General features: G+C 44.5%; 1 protein-coding gene across 1 annotated transcript; it reads left to right on the top strand.

The window, feature by feature from the left end:
* Positions 1–15,162: 15,162 nt before the first annotated feature.
* Positions 15,163–17,626, top strand: C1QTNF8 (C1q and TNF related 8). The gene is made up of 2 exons (XM_064726319.1): positions 15,163–15,385; positions 17,079–17,626. Exons 1-2 carry the CDS (start codon positions 15,163–15,165, stop codon positions 17,624–17,626), a joined length of 771 nt encoding a protein of 256 aa, XP_064582389.1.
* The last annotated feature ends 2,986 nt before the right edge of the window (positions 17,627–20,612 follow it).

Here is a 20,612-nt window from a genome sequence, read left to right as displayed (position 1 = left end):
TCTGGAGAGAATTCCAAACCCCCCTCCTACTTTTCTTTCCTGCCTGTTTCCTCCAGAGCATCCTAATTAATGATCATCAGCTTCAACGCCTCCAGATTACTGCAAATGAGTGATGCCTCCCTAATTAATAACGTCTTAATCACGTTATCACCCTTTGCCATTGCCAGACAGACTGCACAGAGAGGATTCCTTCCTTTGGGAAGCTCTCCACGGAAATGATGGATGGTTTGGAAGGAATCCCTCTGTGTTTGACACGTGTTTTCCCCATGTTTATCCCCAACACCCCATTCCGAGATAACGTTATCAGCAAAGGCCTTATCAGGGCAGGTTTCCTTCGTTTATCACCTGCTCTGGGTGTCAGGGTTAACAGGGCTGGGATTCCTTGGATTTGCTCTCCTTCACCTGGGATAATTGCAATTAAAACATTGATTGTTTTCCTGCTGCGGATAAGGAGCCACATCCACGCAGGGCGGGAATCTCCAGGCCCCACATTCCAGGAGGTTTTTCAGCGCAAATCTGGGAAATATTACAGATCTTTATTCCCCTCTAGTGGCACATCCACCAAAATCCAGCTGAATATCCAACACGCTTCTTCCTCAGGGATCAGATTTTTTTTTTTATTGCTTTGCTTCCCAGTCCAAATATCCAGGTGGTGTTTGGTTATTAAATTGATTTTTGATACGTCGAGGGTGGAGGGAGCATTTCCAGCTGCTGCTTTTTCCAGGGTGGGAATGGGGATCACAGCACATTGTCCTGGAAGGGATTTACCTGTCACTAACCACAGGATAAAATCAGGAATAATTCAGAATTTGAGAAGGAGAATTGATGGAAAGAGGAGCATTTTGGGAGAGTCGGCATCACCTGCGTCAAACGTGCTGGGAGAGCAACTGGATCCCAATCCCTGCATGGAAAAATGGGAACTATTCTGGGATTATGTGACTTTTTATCCTGCAGGAGAAGGAGGCTGAGCCCATCTGGGTGCCCACATGGTGGGACTGGGATCCAGGGCTGGGAACACTCCTGGAATGTCCAACTGGGTCATTTTGGATGGACTCACCCTCTAAAGCAAACCCAGAAAATGAGAGAGATGTGGGAGAGAGGGAATAACACCAGTGGGAAAATCCTGGTGTCTGTGAAATGTAAAATATTTCTCTTTTTAAAGCTTTTGTGGCAATTTTGGTTGACTCCAGAATTCCTCAGTTTCCAGCTTTGGATTTGATTCCTCCAGGCAAAATGGAATAGGGAAGCTCATGGCACCTCAATTCCCTTGGGAATCAAAAAACCAAATAAAATCCACTATTTTAGCTCCAGGGTCAGCACTCACTGAAAAGTTCCCTTTAAAAATTAATAATGATGGAATTAACAGCAGAATTTCCTTCAGAATTGTTTTTCCTAAAATACAAGAGTGGCCTCTAGTGGTGTCATCTCCTGAGTCATCCTTCCCAGGATATGAAAAACAAGTGATTTAACTTATTAATTAATGATAAATAATTGGTATTGGACTTATTAATTAGTAATAAAAACATAATTAGAAAATTTAAGAACCCTTTTGGGAACTCAACTCTCTTTTCCCAATGGTTTTTCTGCTCCTTATCAATCCTGATCTTCCCAAGCCAACCTTACATCAAAAATCATGGGGTGAATTTTAAATTCGTATTATTTGGGACATTTGATGCTCTTACAATGGGATAATTCTGAATAATTATAAAATTAAATTATTTTATTTAAATAATTATTTAAATATTATTAATAATAATTAAATTAAATATTAATAAATTAAAGAAATATAAATATTTATTTAATTTATTTAAAATTAATTTATAAAATTAAAATTATAAAATAAAGATAATTCTGATTTATTTTTTTAATGAATTAAGAATTTGAACAAAGTTTTGTTTGGGGTCTGCTTTGAGGTTTGGTTTGGGGTTTGGTTTGGGGCCATCTCCAGGGCCCAGCTGCAGAATTTCCATGCAGCCCTTACAAAGAACAAAATAAAATCATTTTTCCCAGGATAAATCCACACATCCCACATTTGCTGTGCCCTCAGACTCTCCTTCACCCACCAGTGGCTTTTGATTCCCACCTTGTCAGACCAACCCTGCCTGAATAAATGATTTAAAGCATTGAGAAACCACTTTTGGGAGGGGTGATCAGCGCCAGCGCTCTCCAAAGCTGTGCCAATCACTCCGGGAGATTATTTGGATTATTCCTGGATTATTTCCTATTATTTTTGCTGCCAACTTCAGCCCCTGCTTTGTGCAACTGCCTGGCAATTCTCAGGTTCAGCGGGAAGGGAAATGATGATAAATAACTGTGCCAAAACACAGACAATGGTTTTGAGCTGCTCTGGAGGTTTGAGGAAAGCAGCAAATCCCACAGATTCCCTTTCCAAACGGAGGGAAAAGAGTGAGGATGGTGTTGGCTGGCAAGGGTTTATCAGGAATAGACATCGCACAAAAAGCATCACTTATTTCTAAGAGAGTCCTTCAATCACAGGGGAAAAAATGTGGGAAGAGGAGTTGCGTAGAAATCCTTTGTGGATTTCTAGAAATGCTTGGATCTGGCTTTAGGGGCTGAAAATTGGAACTTTTTGCCCTAAAGGATGGATCTGTACCACGGAAAATCCAGTGGTTGTGTTGTTCTGTTCCTTGCATATTCCCGTGGCACAGGGAATGGCTCGGCCCAAAATAGGGCAAACCCAGCCAGCCATCTGCAGGAGAATCCTGGAAATTATGGGAAAAACCTCCTGGGAATTATGGGAAAAACCACCTGGGAATTCAGGGAAAAACCTCCTGGGAATGATGGTAAAAACCTCCTGGGAATGATAGCAAAAACCTCCTGGGAGTTAGGGTAAAATCCTCCAGGGAATGATGGCAGAACCCCTGGAAATTATGGGGAAAAAACTCCTGGGAATTATGGCAACAATATCCTGGGAATTATGGCAAAAATCTCCTGGGAATTATGGCAAAAGCCTCTTGGGAATTATGATCAAAACCTCCTGGGAATTGTGGCAAAAACTTCCTGAGAATTATGGTAAAATCCTCCTGGGAATGATGGCAAAAACCTCCTGGGAATGATGGCAAAAACCTCCTGGGAATTACAGCAAAAACCTCCTGGGAATTATGGGAAAAACCTCCTGGGAATTATGGCAAAAACCTCCTGGGAATGATAGCAAAAACCTCCTGGGAGTTAGGGTAAAATCCTCCAGGGAATGATGGCAGAACCCCTGGAAATTATGGGGAAAAAACTCCTGGGAATTATGGCAAAAATCTCCTGGGAATTATGGCAAAAGCCTCTTGGGAATTATGATCAAAACCTCCTGGGAATGATGGCAAAAACTTCCTGAGAATTATGGTAAAATCCTCCTGGGAATGATGGCAAAAGCCTTCTGGGAATTATGGCAAAACCCCTCTTGGAATGATGGCCAAAACCTCCTGGGAATTACAGCAAAAACCTCCTGGGAATTATAGCAAAAACCTCCTGGGAATTATGGCAAAAACCTCCTAGGAGTGATGGCAAAAACCTCCGAGGTGTTATGGTAAAAACCTCCGAGGAGTTAGGGTAAAAACCTTCTGGAATGATGGCAAAAATCTCCTGGGAATGGTGGCAAAACCTCCATGGAACTGATGGCCAAAGCCTCCTAGGAATTATGGTAAAAATCTCCTGGGAATTGTGGCAAAAACTTCCTGAGAATGATGGTAAAATCCTCCTGGGAATGATGGCCAAAACCTCCTGGGAATTACGGCAAAAACCTCCTGGGAATTATGGTAAAAAACCCCTGGAATTATGGCAAAAAACTCCTGGGAATTATGGAAAAAATCTCCTGGGAATGATGGCAAAACCTCCTGGGAATTATGGTAAAAAACCCTGGAATTATGGCAAAAAACTCCTGGGAATTATGGAAAAAATCTCCTGGGAATTATGGCAAAAGCCTCTTGGGAATTATGATCAAAACCTCTTGGGAATTGTGGCAAAAACTTCCTGAGAATTATGGTAAAATCCTCCTGGGAATGATGGCAAAAGCCTTCTGGGAATTATGACAAAAATCTCCTTGGAATGATGGCAAAAGCCTCTTGGGAATTATGATAAAATCCTCCTGGGAATTATGGAAAAAACCTCCTGGGAATTATGGAAAAAATCTCCTGGGAATTATGGCAAAAACCTCCTGGGAATTATGGTAAAAACCCCTGAAATTATGGTAAAAAACCTCCCTAAACTGACCTGGCTGGGAGGGAATAGTGGGAATTCACGGCCAAACTCTGCTCTGGACCGGGCAGGAGGAGGAATTTCCCTTAGGAAAGCACAAAATTCCATTTTCCATGGAATGGGAATGGTTTGGGTGGGAAGGGACCACAAATCCCACCCAATCCCAACCCCAATCCCAACCCCAGCACCTTCCAGGGCTCTCCAAGCCCCATCCTGAACAATTCCAGGGCTGAGGCATCCACAGCTTCTCTGGGAATCACTGTAAAAAAAACCTCTTAATATCTCATTTAAATCAACCCATTTTTAGATTAAAAAAAAAACATTTTGGATCATTTTTATTCCCTTCAATAATTCCCATTTTGGAGCTGCAGGACGCTGTGCCCTTGGCTGTGCCCTCCCCGTGCTCCTCCAGCTCCTTTCCTGATCTTCCCTGACCTTCCAGCTCAAGCTGTTCCCTGAAAAAAGGAGCTCCAGCTGCTCCACAAAATCCCTTCGGCACCGAGGGATGCAGGGGGTTGGAGAAATTTGCCTGGAAAAGCTCCTTCGTGAGCCCAGCTCGGAGTATTCCAGGGTTCTTGGTCCTCTCGGGAATTTAAAATAAAAATTACGTGTGAAATCATTGGGTTCTTGGTCCTCTCATGAATTTAAAATAGCAAAAAAATTAGCAAAAAAATTAAATGTAAAATCCTTAGGGTTTCGGTCCTCTCGGAAATTTAAAATAACAAAAATTTTGATGTAAAATCCTTGTGTTCTAGGTCCTCTTAGGAATTTAAAATAGCAAAAAATTAAATGTAAAATCCTTGGGTTCTTGGTCCTCTTAGGAATTTAAAATAGCAAAAAATTAAATGTAAAATCCTTGGGGTTTTGGTCCTCTCGGAAATTTAAAATAACAAAAATTTTAATGTAAAATCCTTGTGTTCTAGGTCCTCTTAGGAATTTAAAATAGCAAAAAAAAAAAACAAAACAAAAAATTAAATGTAAAATCCTTGGGTTCTTGGTCCTCTCAGGAATTTAAAATAAAAATTACGTGTGAAATCATTGGGTTCTTGGTCCTCTCATGAATTTAAAATAGCAAGGAATTCAATGTAAAATTGTAAAAAAGAAATTAAATGTAAAATCCTTGGGTTCTTGGTCCTCTCAGGAATTTAAAATAGCAAGGAATTCAATGTAAAATTGTAAAAAAGAAATTAAATGTAAAATCCTTGGGGTTTCGGTCCTCTCGGAAATTTAAAAGAACAAAAATTTTGATGTAAAATCCTTGTGTTCTAGGTCCTCTTAGGAATTTAAAATAGCAAAAAATTAAATGTAAAATCATTGGGTTCTAGGTCCTCTTAGGAATTTAAAATAAAAATGACGTGTGAAATCATTGGGTTCTTGGTCGTCTCATGAGTTTAAAATAGCAAGGAATTCAATGTAAAATTGTAAAAGAGAAATTAATGTAAAAATCCTTGGGGTTATGGTCCTCTCGGAAATTTAAAAGAACAAAAATTTATGTAAATCATTGTGTTCTAGGTCCTCTTAGGAATTTAAAATAGCAAAAAAATAGCAAAAAATTAAATGCAAAATCCTTGGGTTCTTGGTCCTCTCAGGAATTTAAAATAGCAAGAAATTAAATGTAAAATCCTTGGGGTTTCGGTCCTCTCGGAAATTTAAAATAACAAAAATTTTGATGTAAAATCCTTGTGTTCTAGGTCCTCTTAGGAATTTAAAATAGCAAGAAATTAAATGTAAAATCATTGGGTTCTTGGTCCTCTCAGGAATTTAAAATAGCAAGAAATTAAATGTAAAATCCTTAGGGTTTCGGTCCTCTCGGAAATTTAAAATAACAAAAATTTTGGTGTAAAATCCTTGTGTTCTAGGTCCTCCATGAATTTAATATAGCAAAAAAAAATTAGCAAAAAAATGAAATGTAAAATCCTTGGGTTCTTGGTCCTCTCAGGAATTTAAAATAAAAATTACGTGTGAAATCATTGGGTTCTTGGTCCTCTCATGAATTTAAAATAGCAAGGAATTCAATGTAAAATTGTAAAAAAGAAATTAAATGTAAAATCCTTGGGGTTTCGGTCCTCTCGGAAATTTAAAATAACAAAAATTTTGATGTAAAATCCTTGTGTTCTAGGTCCTCTTAGGAATTTAAAGTAGCAAAAAAATAGCACAAAATGAAATGTAAAATCCTTGGGTTCTTGGTCCTCTCAGGAATTTAAAATAGCAAAAATTAAGTGTAAGATCCTTGGGTTCTAGGTCCTCTCAGGAATTTGGAATAAAAATTACGTGCAAAATCCTTGGATTCTTGGTCCCCTCAGGAATTTAAAGTAGCAAAAAAATTAAATGTTGAATCCTTGGGTTCTAGGTCCTCTCCAGAATTTAAAATAGCAAAAAATTGAGTGTAAGATCCTTGGGTTCTTGGTCCTCTCATTAATTTAAAATAGCAAAAAAATTAAATGTAAAATTCCCTCTTTTTTGGACTCCCTATTCCTCATTTTTCTACACTGATTTTTGTCTTTTTTTTCCTCCCACATGGCCAAAATCCAAGCCCTATAAATCCACTGTGTAAACAGGAATATCCTTCCCTGAATGGGATTATTATTCCCAAAGAGCCAGCCGTCATTCCAAGAGGCAAAATCCTGTTTATTCTGGAGACACCGGCTCTGCTTACATAAAATCCAGACTCAATTAAAAGCTCCCATTTGGACAATTCCTGGACAGTTTGGGGCCGATTTTCCAGGTTTTCAGACCCCCAAATTCTCTTTTTTTTCTTCATTTTATTCCCTGTTTTCCTGTCCAGGTGTGGAAGTTCCTCACCCCCTGTGGAAGCAGAGCTGTGGCCCCTCAAATTCCAGATTTTTCTTGGAGAGTTTGGAGGAGCTGAGATCCAGAGGGAGCCCCATGGAGAGCTGGATCCTGCTCGGGGTCACGCCAGGACACTGGGAAAACTTTTTAAAATAAAAATATTTTCATTAATAAAAACCTTTTCTTTATAAAAATAATTTATTTATAAAATTATTTTATCCATAAAATATTTCGCGCATAAAGCATTTTCCTTACAAAAATATTTTTCTTTTCAATTTTTGAATTTATTTTCTTTTTTTTAATTTTTATTTTAAATTTTTTTTAAATATATATTTTTTTAATTAAAAAAAAATCATCACCTGCTCATTTCATTAAACTCCACCAATCCCAAACCATTCCTGACAAAACTCATTCGCCAAGGTTTGTTTTTTTTTCCCTTATTTATCCCAGCTCCACCCATGGATTTAAAGGTTGTTTTCCTTCTTTTATTTGGAAAGCAGAGCTTTCCCTTTTTTTAATTTAAAAAATATATTTTTTTCTTTTCAATTTTTGAATTTATTTCTATTGAAAAAACCCTTTTTTTAATTAAAAAAAAATCATCACCTGCTCATTTCATTAAACTCCACCAATCCCAAACCATTCCTGACAAAACTCATCTGCCAAGGATTTTTTTTTTCCCTTATTTATCCCAGCTCCACCCATTAATTTAAAGGTTGTTTTCCTTCTTTTCTTTGGAAAAGCTGTTGCAGAGCTTTTCCTTTTTTTAATTAAAAAATATATATTTTTCTTTTCAATTTTTGAATTTATTTCTATTCAAAAACCCTTATTTTAATTTTTAAAAAATCATCACCTGCTCATTTCATTAAACTCCACCAATCCCAAACCATTCCTGACAAAACTCATTCGCCAAGGTTTGTTTTTTTTTCCCTTATTTATCCCAGCTCCACCCATGGATTTAAAGGTTGTTTTCCTTCTTTTCTTTGGAAAGCAGAGCTTTTCCTTTTTTTAATTTAAAAAATATATTTTTTTTCTTTTCAATTTTTGAATATATTTCTATTGAAAAAACCCTTTTTTTTTAATTTTAAAAAAAAATCACCTGCTCATTTCATTAAACTCCACCAATCCCAAACCATTCCTGACAAAACTCATCTGCCAAGGATTTTTTTTCCCCTTATTTATCCCAGCTCCACCCATGGATTTAAAGGTTGTTTTCCTTTTTTCTTTGGAAAAGCTGCTGCAGAGCTGTGTCAGCTTTTCCATGGAAACCGCCCCGCCTGTGCTCCAGGGCTCAGAGCACTGGGAATTGGGGCAGAATGGGAATTTCTGGGAGCTCTGATGGATCAGGAGAACTCCAGGGAAGGGAATATTTAAACCTGGCATGGGAAAGGCACAGAGAGGACAAAACTCCCCTTTCCCTCCTGGGGTCCCCAGGCTGAGCCAAAATTCCCTTTTTCCTTCTCATCCCGGCCCCAGGAATGGTGCTGGGGCTGCCATGGGATACCTGGAGCTTCCACCCCTGCTGCAATTCATGGGAAGCAGGGAAAAGGAAAGGGAAAAAGGGAAAGGGAAAGGGAAAAAGGGAAAGGGAAAGGGAAAGGGAAAGGGAAAAAGGGAAAGGGAAAGGGAAAGGGAAAGGGAAAGGGAAAGGGAAAAAGGGAAAGGGAAAGGGAAAAGGGAAAAGGGAAAGGGGAAAAGGGAAAGGGAAAAGACAAAAGGGAAAGGGAAAGGGAAAGGGGAAAGAGAAAAGACAAAAGGGAAAGAGGAAAGGGAAAGGGAAAGGGAAAAGGGAAAGGGAAAAGGAAAGGGAAAGGGAAAGGGAAAGAAAAAGGGAAAGAAAAAGGGAAAGAAAAAGGGAAAGAAAAAGGGAAAGGGGAAAGGGGAAAGGAAAACGGAAAGGGAAAACGGGAAAGGGAAAGGGAAAAAGGGAAAGGAAAGGGAAAAGGGAAAAGGGAAAAGGAAAGGAAGGAAAGGAAAGGGAAAAGAAAAGGGAAGGAAAGGGAAAGGGAAAGGAAAGGGAAAGGGAAAAAGGGAAAGGGAAAGGGAAAAAGGGAAAGGGAAAAGGAAAGGAAAGGGAAAAGGAAAGGGAAAAAGGAAAGAAAGGGAAAAAGGGAAAGGGAAAGGGAAAAAGGGAAAGGGAAAGGGAGGAAAGGAAAAGGAAAAAGGGAAGGGAGAAAGGGAAAGGGAAAGGGGAAAGGGAAAGGAAAAGGAAAAAGGAAAGGGAAAAGGGAACAGGAAAGGAAAAGGGTGAAAGGGAAAGAAAGTCGAAAAGGAAATGGAAAAGAAAGGACAAAGGGGAGAAAATGAAAGGGAAAAAAAGGGAAATGGAATAATGGGAAAAGGCGAAGGTGAAGAACCGTCGGAAAAGGAAATGAAAAAGGAAGAGAAAGGAAAAGGAAAGGGAAAGGGATAGGGAAAAGGAAAAGACAAATGGCGGAACAGGAAAGTGGTAAAGGGAAAGGGAAAGGTAAGGGAAGGGAAAGAGCTTGTTAAAGTTATAAGGGAAAGGAAGGAAAGGAACAGTAAAACAAAAGGGAAAGGGAAAGGGAAAAGGGGAAAAGGGAAAGGGAAAAAGGGAAAGGGAAAGGGAAAGGGAAAGGAAACTTAAATTCAGAGCCCAAAGTGACTTTAAATAAATCTCCAAAGTGTTTTTCCCAAGGAAGTGACCAAGGGTAAGAAAGTGTGGGCATGGAAATCATGGAATTCTGGAATGATTTTGGTCAGGAGGGACCTTCAAGCTGCTCCAGGTCCGTGGGCAGGGACGATTCCCACCATCCCAAACCCCGTCCAGCCTGGCCTTGGGCACTGCCGGGGATCCGGGGCAGCCCCAGCTGCTCTGGGAAATCCATTCCAGCCCTCCCAGGGAAGAATTCCTTCCCAACATCCCATCCACATCTCCCCTCTTTCCCCTCAAAGCCATTCTTGCTTTTCCAGCTCATGCTGGAAATATAGAAATGCACAAATCCCAGAGATTTTATTGCGGCTTCGTTGTTTCCCTTTTTTCCCTTTCTCCTGCTTAAAAAGATGCCGAAAACTCCCAAAGAAAAATTCTTTCCATGTGATCCCAGCACTTTCCCTCTTGGCTGGAACTCTGGATGTGGTTTTGGGTTCTGTGGTGGAGTTTTTTTTCATCCTTTTTTTTTTTTTATAATCCCAACTTTTTTTCACTTTTTATTTCCATCCCGGGGAGAGGCCCTGCAGAATTCCAGACTGGCAGCGAATCCCGAGGAAACCAGAGCGGGACAAAGGCTCAGGAGCGCGGCACAAGTTGGTGCAAGCAAAGAAAACCTGGGAAAAAAATTCCTTTTGCCGAGGTTTCCTAAGGATCCAGGCTGACTTTCCGTGTTTCTCTTGGATCCCAGCACGGGAGCTGCCGCCTGCCTGGAGAGCTGCGGCAGCTCAGGAACAGCGAGGGGAGGAAAATCCAGGGATTCTGAGGGACCAGGTGAGCTCCAGGGATCGGGATAAAGGGATGGGATCCCTGTGGGAGCAGAGCATTCCCACCCTGCTGGGAGATTCCTTGGGAAAAGCAGGGATGAGGGGGTTTGGGAGTGCTGGGATGGCTTTAATTTGTCCCAATTAAAATTCCTGATCCCATTATCCACCCTGCACACGCCAGGACGGAGATTTCCCAGCGGGATGGGGATGGATTTGCTGTGCCTGAGGGGCACAGGGCAGGAAGGAGCCCGGAGCCTCCACAGGTGTGGAAACTTCCAAGGAATTCGCTTTTCCAGCATTTGGAATGCGCTGCTCCCTCGAATTCCTCCGGGGAATTCGCTTTTCCAGCCCCTTTGGAATGCGCTGCTCCCTCGAATTCCTCCAGGGAATTCTCCTTTCCAGCCCTTTGGAATGCGCTGCTCCCTCGAATTCCTCCGGGGAATTCTCCTTTCCAGCCCTTTGGAATGCGCTGCTCGCTCCGGGATGGGATCCAGGCACCGCATCCTGGGATGGGGAGAAAATCCCACCCGGGACCCTCTGCAGGGACAGCCCCGAATTCCCGCTGAATTCCCAAATCCCGGGAAAGCTGCTTTTCCATGGGGAAGGGGGAAGTTGGGATCGGCCGCTTCCATCAGGGGGGTTTGTCCTGCGGGAGAAGCTGCCCTGGGAATGACTTTTACTGTAATTCCTGCTGAATCACCGCCTGCGCTGGCTCGGGAGCCGGGAATTCTGCCAGGGAGCCGCCCAGCCTGGAGCAGGGACAATTCCAGGACACTGCAGGAGTCAGAGGTGCGGGCAGGGACACGGGGAAGGAGAGAGGGAAAAGCTGTTCCTTTGGGAATCGGGAGCATCCTGTCTGTGTTCCTTTGGGAATCGGGAGCATCCTCCTCCTCCCAGTCCCCGTGCAGGGTGGAATCCTGGGATGAAAAGAAAGAAAAAGGGAAAAGCTGTTCCCTTGGGAATCACAAACCTCCTCCTGCTCCCTGTCCTAGGGCAGGGTAGAACCTTGGGATAAAGAAAAAGGAAAAAGGGAAAAGTTGCTCCCTTGGGAATCACAAACCTCCTCCTGCTCCCTGTCCATGTTTCCTTTGGGAATCAGGAGCATCCTCCTGCCCCCTGTTCCCGTGCAGGGTGGAATCCTGGGATAAAAAGGAAAAAAGGGAAAAGCTGTTCCCTTGGGAATTGGGAGCATCCTCCTGCTCCATGTCAGTGTTCCTTTGGGAATCGGGAGCATCCTCCTGCTCCCTGTCCCCTTGCAGGGTGGAATCCTGGGATAAAAAGAAAGAAAAAGGGAAAAGCTGTTCCCTCGGGAATCACAAACCTCCTCCTGCTCCCTGTCCTAGGGCAGGGTAGAACCTTGGGATAAAGAAAAAGGAAAAAGGGAAAAGTTGCTCCCTTGGGAATCACAAACCTCCTCCTGCTCCCTGTCCCGGTGCAGGGTGGAATCCTGGGATAAAAAGGAAAAAAGGGAAAAGCTGTTCCCTTGGGAATTGGGAGCATCCTCCTGCTCCCTGTCCCCGTGCAGGGTGGAATCCTGGGATAAAAAGAAAGAAAAAGGGAAAAGCTGTTCCCTTGGGATTCACGAACCTCCTCCTGCTAGGGCAGGATGGAACCTTGGGAATTTGCAGGTATCCAGGGAGTGTTTCCATCCAGGCACAGCCTCTCCTCCTGCAGCATCCCCATGGAATTGTGGTAAATCCATCCAATCCCCCCGGGATGCAGGGATATTTCCTTGGGAACCTCATTTCTTCCCATTCCTGGTGAATTCCCAGCCTTGAGCACTCCAGTGGTTGCTGTTCAGGAGTGGATCCTCCCAGGATGGAGGAATTCAGGGAATCATCCCCACTGGAAACAGGCCTAGGCTAAAAAGCATCAGAAAATTAAAAAATAAACTGGATAATTGGAAAAGGAGCTGCGAATTCCAGGGCAAATGTTCACCCAGGCACTGCAAATCCAGCTGCAGCTCCACTCCTGGATCTCTCCATGGCTGGCTCCTGTTTTTCCCTCCATTCCTGCCTCTCCCCCAGTGTCCAGCCCCTCTTCTCCATCATCCCAGGCTTGGATAAACACCCGGGACAGGGACCTTGCTCATCCTCCAACCACGACAGGCAGTGGGAATTCCCAACCCTCTTCCTTTTTGGGATGCAAATATTCCTGCCTGGGAGTTCTCAAACCCCTTCTGCCACAGCCCAGCTCCTGCAGGACCTCCGGGGTATTTTGTCAGCACAGAATCCAGCAGCATTTTCCTTGGAAAACTCCCAAAATCCTCCCGTGCTTTGGGCTTTTCCACAAGGAGCTGCCCACTAAGAAATTTTAGATCCTCCAGGGAGAGAAAATAAAAACAAACCCCGGGGAAATCCTTTCCAAGAGGAAGCGCAGTGTTGGACAATCCCAGCCCTGAGGATGCCTCGTTTCCTGCTGCTCCCCATCCAAGGAGCTCCGGAGCCGTGAGGAGATTCAGGCTCAGATTCGGAAGATAAAAGGTAAAAAAGGCGCAATCAGAATATTTTTTTGTATTTCTGGAATAGTGCTGAGCTTCTGAGCTGGCACATCCGTGAGTTTTCCATCATTTTTTTTGGGTTTAACTGTGGGATTTTAATCAAGGTTTGTCCTTAATTAAAGGGGGCACTGCCTGGTGTTGTCCATCAATTTAAAGCAAGGATTGTCATGGATTTCTTTTGCAAGTGGAGCCCTAGGAATAACCCTAGGAAGGAAAACATCAGCAGGAATTCCGAGCGTGGCTCAGGGAGTCCTGGAATTCCTGAGGTTGGAAAAGCCCTCCAAGACCATCAAGTCCATCCTGGGCTGGTTTTTAGGATTTTCTGCCCATTTAATCTTCCTGTGTTTCTATTCCTGGTTGGAAACTCGAAGATGGCCTTGAAAAGGATTTAATTACCTGGAATTCAAGAAATTAATGCTGATGGAAAAGGGGGATTGATCCCTCCTCCAGCTGCTACTGGAATGAGGTACAATTACAAATCCAAAGGTATTTCCAGCCCTGATGGATTTTAGGGAAGAACATTCCCTGCTCTCAGAGGCAAAGTCATTATTTTCCTGCTAATAAGGATTTCTTGGATTTCCAGGAAGCTGGAACGCTGTGAGTGACTTCTTTTACAGCAGGGAAGAATGGGAAGCAAACATTTCCCAGGAATGCTGGCCCAATCCCACTCCTGACAGGTTTTTCCTCCTTTTTTCCTCCCCTGGCTCATTTTGGGGAAGCAGCTCCAAGGCTGGAAGTTCTCCCTCTGGGTGTCCATGGAATGAAACCCACGAAATCCATGAATCCTGGATTTCCAATGGAATCCAGGCCATCCAGCACCCCCTTCCCAAGCCATTCCAGGAATTCCAGCTGGTGGAAGAAGAGGAGCCATTCCCAGCCCAGGGTCAGCCTGAGTCCAGCTCACTAATTGGACTTTGGAGAAGATCCATGGAGGCGTCGATCCAAGAAATCTGTCCGGGATGAGGCTCCACTGCAATCGGTGCAATGACACCAATTACACATGGAATGGGAACCAGCGGCCAATCTCCAGCTCCAATCCTTCCCTGGGAACAGGTCAGCGAGGAGCCAGAGAAAATTCCTCTTCTTTTCACCTGTTCCTAGGGAGGGATTGGAGCTGAATCTGGGAGGAATCCAGGGAAAAACGCTTCAGATGGAGAGATGGAGATGGATGGAGATAAAAGAGGAATTTTCATGCTGGATTTCTCCCAGAATCAGCTGCAATTTTCCTTAGGAACAGGTCAATGATGAGCCAGAGAAAATTTCTCTTTTTTCCCCATGTGAGGCAATTTTTTTCCCTGGATTTCTCCCAGTATGAGCTGCAATCCCTCTCTAAGAACAGGCGAAAAGAAGAGGAATTTTCTCCCTGGATTTCTCCCACTGTCAGCTCCAATCTTTCCTTAGGAAGAGGTTAATGATGAGCCCCAGAAAATTCCTCTCTTTTCCCCATCAGAGACATTTTCTCCCTGGATCTCTCCCAGCATCCAGAACCTTTGGAGCTCACCAGGAGCAGATGAAAATCCAACCAAGGATTCCCAAACCCCAGGGTTTGTGCTGAGCAAATCCAGTTTGGTGCAGCTCTTTGGGTTTCCATTCCACACATGGGAAAATCAAACTGGAAAATACACAGTACACAAATACACAAACAGAAAATACACAGGAAATCCAAGAATATGGGAATGGATAAACCACGGAAAGAAGTCACCAGCAAGAGGCTGCCGGAGAACATTTAAAGATAGAAATACTTTTGATTTCTTTTCATTTTGGTTTTTTTTCTGGGCTTTCCCTCCCAAAAAAATCAAGTTTTGGATCTATATTTTAAAAATTTCCATATTTTGCCTTTCATTTTGAATTTTTTTTGGATCCTGAAGCCCCAAACAAACCAACAGAGCATCACTTTTGTCTTTTCCCCAGAAATTTCCTGTAGCACTTGTTCCAAGAGCTTTTCCAGAGGAGCTTCTCCTCCCAGCCGGTTTTGTTTGGCTTGGGATTTTCCCCCCCCTTCCATCCTTTTGTTGACCTGGTGTCTCTCAGCAGCTGTCACAGGTAATGCCAGCCAGGAATCGCCTTTCCCAGCGCTCCGAGGGTCACCGTTCCCACCTGGAGTCTCCCGGCGCCGCTCCAGGGCCCGTTAACCATTAACCCCAAGGAAAGCACTCGCCAGCTGGCCCTGATTGGGATCGCCCCGTTAATGGTTTGTGTTCCCTCTCCTCCCCAGCTGCTCCCCAGGCACGATGAGCTCCGTGATCCTGCTGCTGCTGCTGCTGCTGCTGCTGCTTCCCGCCGGGAATGCCGGCTCCGAGGCGCTGCCCAGGCGGCGCCTGGCGTGCGTGAGGTGCTGCGGGCCCTCGGAGCAGCCCGTGTCCATCTTCTCCCAAAGGTCCGCCAGGATGAGCGGCCACCCCCAATATCCCCTGCCCAAAATCCAGCCCACCATCGACATCACCATCCTCAAAGGTGGGTGAAGCTCGCTCGCCCCTCGGCCTTCTCCTTGATGATCTCCCTTGGTGCTTCCCTACGGAAAAATTCAGCTCAAAATTCAAGAATGAGGGCAAGGGGTGCCCAAAAGTGCCCATAATATGATTGTGCCCAAAAGTGCCCAAAACAAGGTTAAGGGGTGCTCAAAATGTGGTTGTGCCCAAAAGTGCCCAAAACAAGGTTAAGGGGTGCTCAAAATGTGGTTGTGCCCAAAAGTGCCCAAAACGAGGTTAAGATGTGCCCAAATGTGCCTCAAAGTGCCAAAATAAGGTCAAGGGGTCTCCAAAACTTGGGTGCTTGGGTGCCCAAACAAAGGCCAAGGGGTGCCCAAAAGGTTGTCATGCCCAAAATGTGTCCCAAACAAGGTCAAGGGTTGCCCAAAATGTGGTTGTGCCCAAATGTGCCCAAAATCAGGTTAAGGGGTGCCCCAAAAATGGTGGTGTCCAAAACAGGGTCAAGAGACACCCAAAACAAGGTCAAAATGTGCCCAAATTGTGCCCAAAGGTCAAAAGATTGTCATGCCCAAAATGTGTCCAAAACAGGGTCAAGGAGTCTCCAAAATATGGTGGTGCCCAAACATGGCCCAGAGTTAATGCTTCTGGGAACTGGGAGGGTGCTGCTATCTGACCATGGATTAATCCCTCTGGGAATTGGGAGGGTGATGTATCTGACATGGATAATCCTTAGAGAATGGGAGTGTGAATCGATTGTATCTGATACCTCTGGGAATTGGGAGGGTGCTGATATCTGACCATGGATTAATCCCTCTGGGAATTGGGAGGGTGCTGATATCTGACCATGGATTAATCCCTCTGGGAATTGGGAGGGTGCTGCTATCTGACCATGGATTAATCCTTTAGAGGAATTGGGAGGGTGCTGCTGTCTGACCATGGATTAATCCCTCTGGGAATTGGGAGGGTGCTGATATCTGACCAGGGATTAATCCCTCTGGGAATTGGGAGGGTGCTGCTATTTGAGCATGGATTAATCCCTCTGGGAACTGGGAGGGTGCTGATATCTGACCATGGATTAATCCTTTAGAGGAATGGGGAGGTGCTGATATCTGACCATGGATTAATCCTTTAGAGGAATGGGGAGGTGCTGATATCTGATTGATATTCTTAGATTAATCCCTCTGGGAATTGGGAGGGTGCTGATATCTGACCATGGATTAATCCCTCTGGGAATTGGGAGGTTCTGTACTACAGATTAATCTTTAGAGAATTGGAGGTGATTCTGAGCATGGTAATCCCTCTGGGAATTGGAGGGTGCTGATATCTGACCATGGATTAATCCTCTGGAGTTTGGGAAGGTGCTGATATCTGACCATGGATTAATCCCTCTGGGAATTGGGAGGGTGCTGATATCTGAGCATGGATTAATCCTTTAGAGGAATGGGGAGGGTGCTGATATCTGACCATGGATTAATCCCTCTGGGAATTGGGAGGGTGCTGATATCTGACCATGGATTAATCCCTCAGGGAATTGGGAAGGTGCTGATATCTGACCATGGATTAATCCCTCTGGGAACTGGGAGGGTGCTGCTGTCTGACCAATCCTCCCAGGCTGGGCAAATACCCCAGCAGCTCCCCTGCTGCCCGTCCCCAGGCCATTCCCACCACCTGACCTCCCCTCCCTTGTGCTCTCCCTCTTTCCCCCTCACTCCCGGCAGGCCAGAAGGGCGAGATGGGCGAGCGGGGGCTCCCCGGCGCCGCGGGGAAGGCGGGAGAGCGCGGATCCCGCGGGCTGAGCGGCCGCAAGGGCCAGAAGGGGCAGCCGGGCCCTCAGGGCCACCCCTGCAAGCAGCTCTTCGCCGCCTTCTCCGTGGGCCGCCGCAAGGCCCTGCACAGCTCCGACTACTTCCAGCTCGTCACCTTCGACACGGAGCTCGTCAACCTCTACCAGCACTTCAACATGTTCTCCGGAAAGTTCTTCTGCTACGTGCCCGGCGTTTACTACTTCAGCCTCAACGTGCACACCTGGAATTTCAAGGAGACCTACGTGCACCTGATGAGGAACGAGCAGGCCGTGGCCATCCTGTACGCCCAGCCCAGCGACAGGAGCATCATGCAGAGCCAGAGCCTGATGCTGGATCTGCAGGAAGGGGAGGAGGTTTGGGTCAGGATGTTCAAGAGGGAGAGGGAAAACGCCATTTACAGCGAGGAGTCGGATCTTTACATCATCTTCAACGGGCACCTGATCAAACCCGCCCTGGAGTAGGAGCTCTTCAGCTCCAGGGCCCCCCAGCAGTGTCTTCCCTCTAAAAGTGCATCTGGAATTCCATCTGGAATGGTTGTAGCCCTGGAAGAGTTGTTTTTCCACATCAGTGTGGCTCCAACTGCACAGGAATTCCAGAAGTTTCCCAGCTCCCTTTGTGGCCCCTCAGGAGCATCCCTGGAGTTTGTCCAACTGACAGCAAAAATTTCCCTTCTTTCTCTGGGGGCAATTTTAGCTCCTTTAACCCAAAGAATTCCCAAAAGGAAGTTGTCACCAGTTCTTTTTCCTCTAAATCAGTGGCAAATCTTCAAGATCTCCCATTCCATTTGGAATATTTGCAGCCCTCGGAAGGGTGGTTTTTCCACTCATTTATGGATGGAGGGAACTTTTCCAACCACACAAGAATTCCAGAAGTTTTCCAACTCTCTGTGTAGCCCTGCAGGAACATCCCTGAAGAGCTGCAAACTTAGCAGCAAAAATTTCCCTTCTTTCCCTGCATCTCCCATTCCATTTGGAATATTTGCAGCCCTTGGAACGGTGAGTTTCCACCCATGTCTGGACAAAGGTGGCTGTTCCACCTGCACAAAAATTCCAGAAGGTTCCTAAATCCCTGTAAAGACCCTCAGGAACACCCCTGAAGAATTTGCCAAGTTGGCAGCGGAATTCTCCTCCTTTGCTGTGCTTTAGATAAGGAATTATAATAATTAGGATATAATTACGATAAAATAATTATCCTTGAGGACCAGAGTGGTTATCCAGGTGCTAATTAAGGAATTTTGTTATTCCTGCAAAAATCTCAGTGAATAAGAGCCTCCTCCCTCAACAGAACCACGTTGGCTCCTCTCAGGCAGGAATTTTGGCATTAAAATCAATATTTTGCACGGGAATTAATCCCAAATTCCAGTTCGGTTCCATTCTGTGTCATATTCCATGGTTCCAGCAGAATGGCGGAATTAGAGAAATAACAGCAGATGGATTCAGGAAAGCTTTTCCAGGGAAACAGAGCTTGGTACAACCACGAGCTCCAGAGAAAAACTTCCCAGAAGAAAATCCAGCCTGGGAATGTGCTTCCCAACTGGACAAAATGCTGGGAATTTGGGATTTGCCAAGCTGGGATTTCAGGCTGTGCTCCCACCTGGACGTTCCCATTCTGGAGCACCATCATTTCTGGGAAATGGAGGAAAAATGGGAAAGAAAAAGGAGTTTTTCTTCAAGTAGTAATTTTTGGGGATTTGGGGGTTTTTCCCTAAAAAATTATGGATAGAACCATGGTGCATGCAGTGAAACCCCATCATTTTATCCCATTCCTTCTTTTCATTTTTCCCAGTCTCTCGTTTGCTTCCCAAACCTTTTGTACAAAGAATCCAGGGAAATTCTTGCCAGGAAAACGCTTCCATGGATCTCACCTTCCCCAGCTTTGGGAAAAGTAGCTGAAATAAAGATTTTGCTTTTAGTACCTGGGGTTGTTTCTCTCTTTTTCATAATTTTTTCCACAAGTTTTTCCACATTCCCTAGCTAAAAACACCACACTGACCCTGGAAAAGTCTTGGGGGGCAATTTAATCCAAAGAATTCCCAAAAGGAAGCTGTCACCAACTCCTTTTCCTTTAAATCAATGCCAAGTCTTCAAGATCTGACAATTTTCCTGAAAATAGGGACTTTTAAGTAGAAAATTCCACATAAAAATGCATCCCAAGCCTTGAAACCTCGAGTATGCTCCTGTTTCCCTTAACCCACATCCTGAAAAGGAAACCTGGGAAATTTCCATGATTTTGAAGCCACATTGGAGAACTCCACATTTTTCCCCCTCCTTTTTCTATTTCTCAATCCTCCCTGTCCCATCCCTGGATTAGAAAAATAACTCCAATAATAATAACTCTGGAATTCCTCATTCCTCACAGATCCAGCAGATTTCCCACAATTTTGGCTCATTCCCTTCTCCCATTTGCTGCACTGATTAAAATTACAATTAAAAATTCCCTGATTATTGCCAGGGATGGAAAAACCCCACCCAGAACATTTTTAATTCCAGAGAAGTCCCTTTATTTTGGGAAGAAGCACAAAAATCATCATTTTTATCCCTGAATAAACTCATCTCCAGGGGGGATATTTGGATTTTGGAGCTCTCCTGACTCATCCCAGTGCCAGGAGCAGGGGAATCATTAAATCCACATCGATTCCAGGGGCACAACGACCTTTCCAAGCATCCAAAGGGATCCACAGAATCCAAATTATCCCTAATGGCCTAAAAACCACTGGGAATCTCAACCTGATGAGGTTTGGGGGGAAAACTGGAATATGTCAAAGCTGAATGTTCCCACTGCCGCATTTTAATTCACTTTTCCACACTGGACATCCCTTTTGGGAAGGAAATTTCCCTAAAATCCAACTTCAACCTCCCCTGCTCTGCTTGTTGGGCTCCCTCTATCCTGGGAATGCCAAAATCCCTCATTCCCATCTCCTCCCAAACTATTTTGGGGATAAAGAGGGAAATCATGAAATCTGCATCAATTCCTGGGGCAAAACCCAGAGTGTGCCCACAGGATCCAGATGGCCTAAAACCCACCGGGAATCTCAGCCTGCTGAGGAATTTTGGGAATTAATTGGAACCTCTAAAAGCTGAATGTCCAAAGAACTTCCCACTTCCACCTTTTAAAATCCCTTTTCGGGGCTGGAATCCCTAAAATCCAAATTAAACCTCCTCTGCTCTGTGTGGTTCCGCTCCCTCCATCCCAGGAATGCCACAACCCCTCATTCCCATCTCCTCCCAGCCCTTTTGGGGACACAGAGCCTGTTTGGGTGTGGTTCCATCCCTCTGGATGGATTTTTTCTCAGGAATAACAACAGGCACCCGTGCCTTGGGCAAACTCTTCCCTTCCTCTCCAGGAGGAAACTTTGGATTTACAACAGGAACGGCGAGATAACATCGAGGCTGATAAGGAAACCAGGCAACAAACCAGGCTAATGGATTGCCTCTGGATGAGTGGAAT

This window comes from Zonotrichia leucophrys, chromosome 14, assembly GCF_028769735.1.
Source record: "Zonotrichia leucophrys gambelii isolate GWCS_2022_RI chromosome 14, RI_Zleu_2.0, whole genome shotgun sequence".
Lineage (NCBI taxonomy): Eukaryota > Metazoa > Chordata > Aves > Passeriformes > Passerellidae > Zonotrichia > Zonotrichia leucophrys.
The sequence above is the reverse complement of the archived record's forward strand: the minus strand, read 5'-3'. Positions and strand labels throughout refer to the sequence as shown.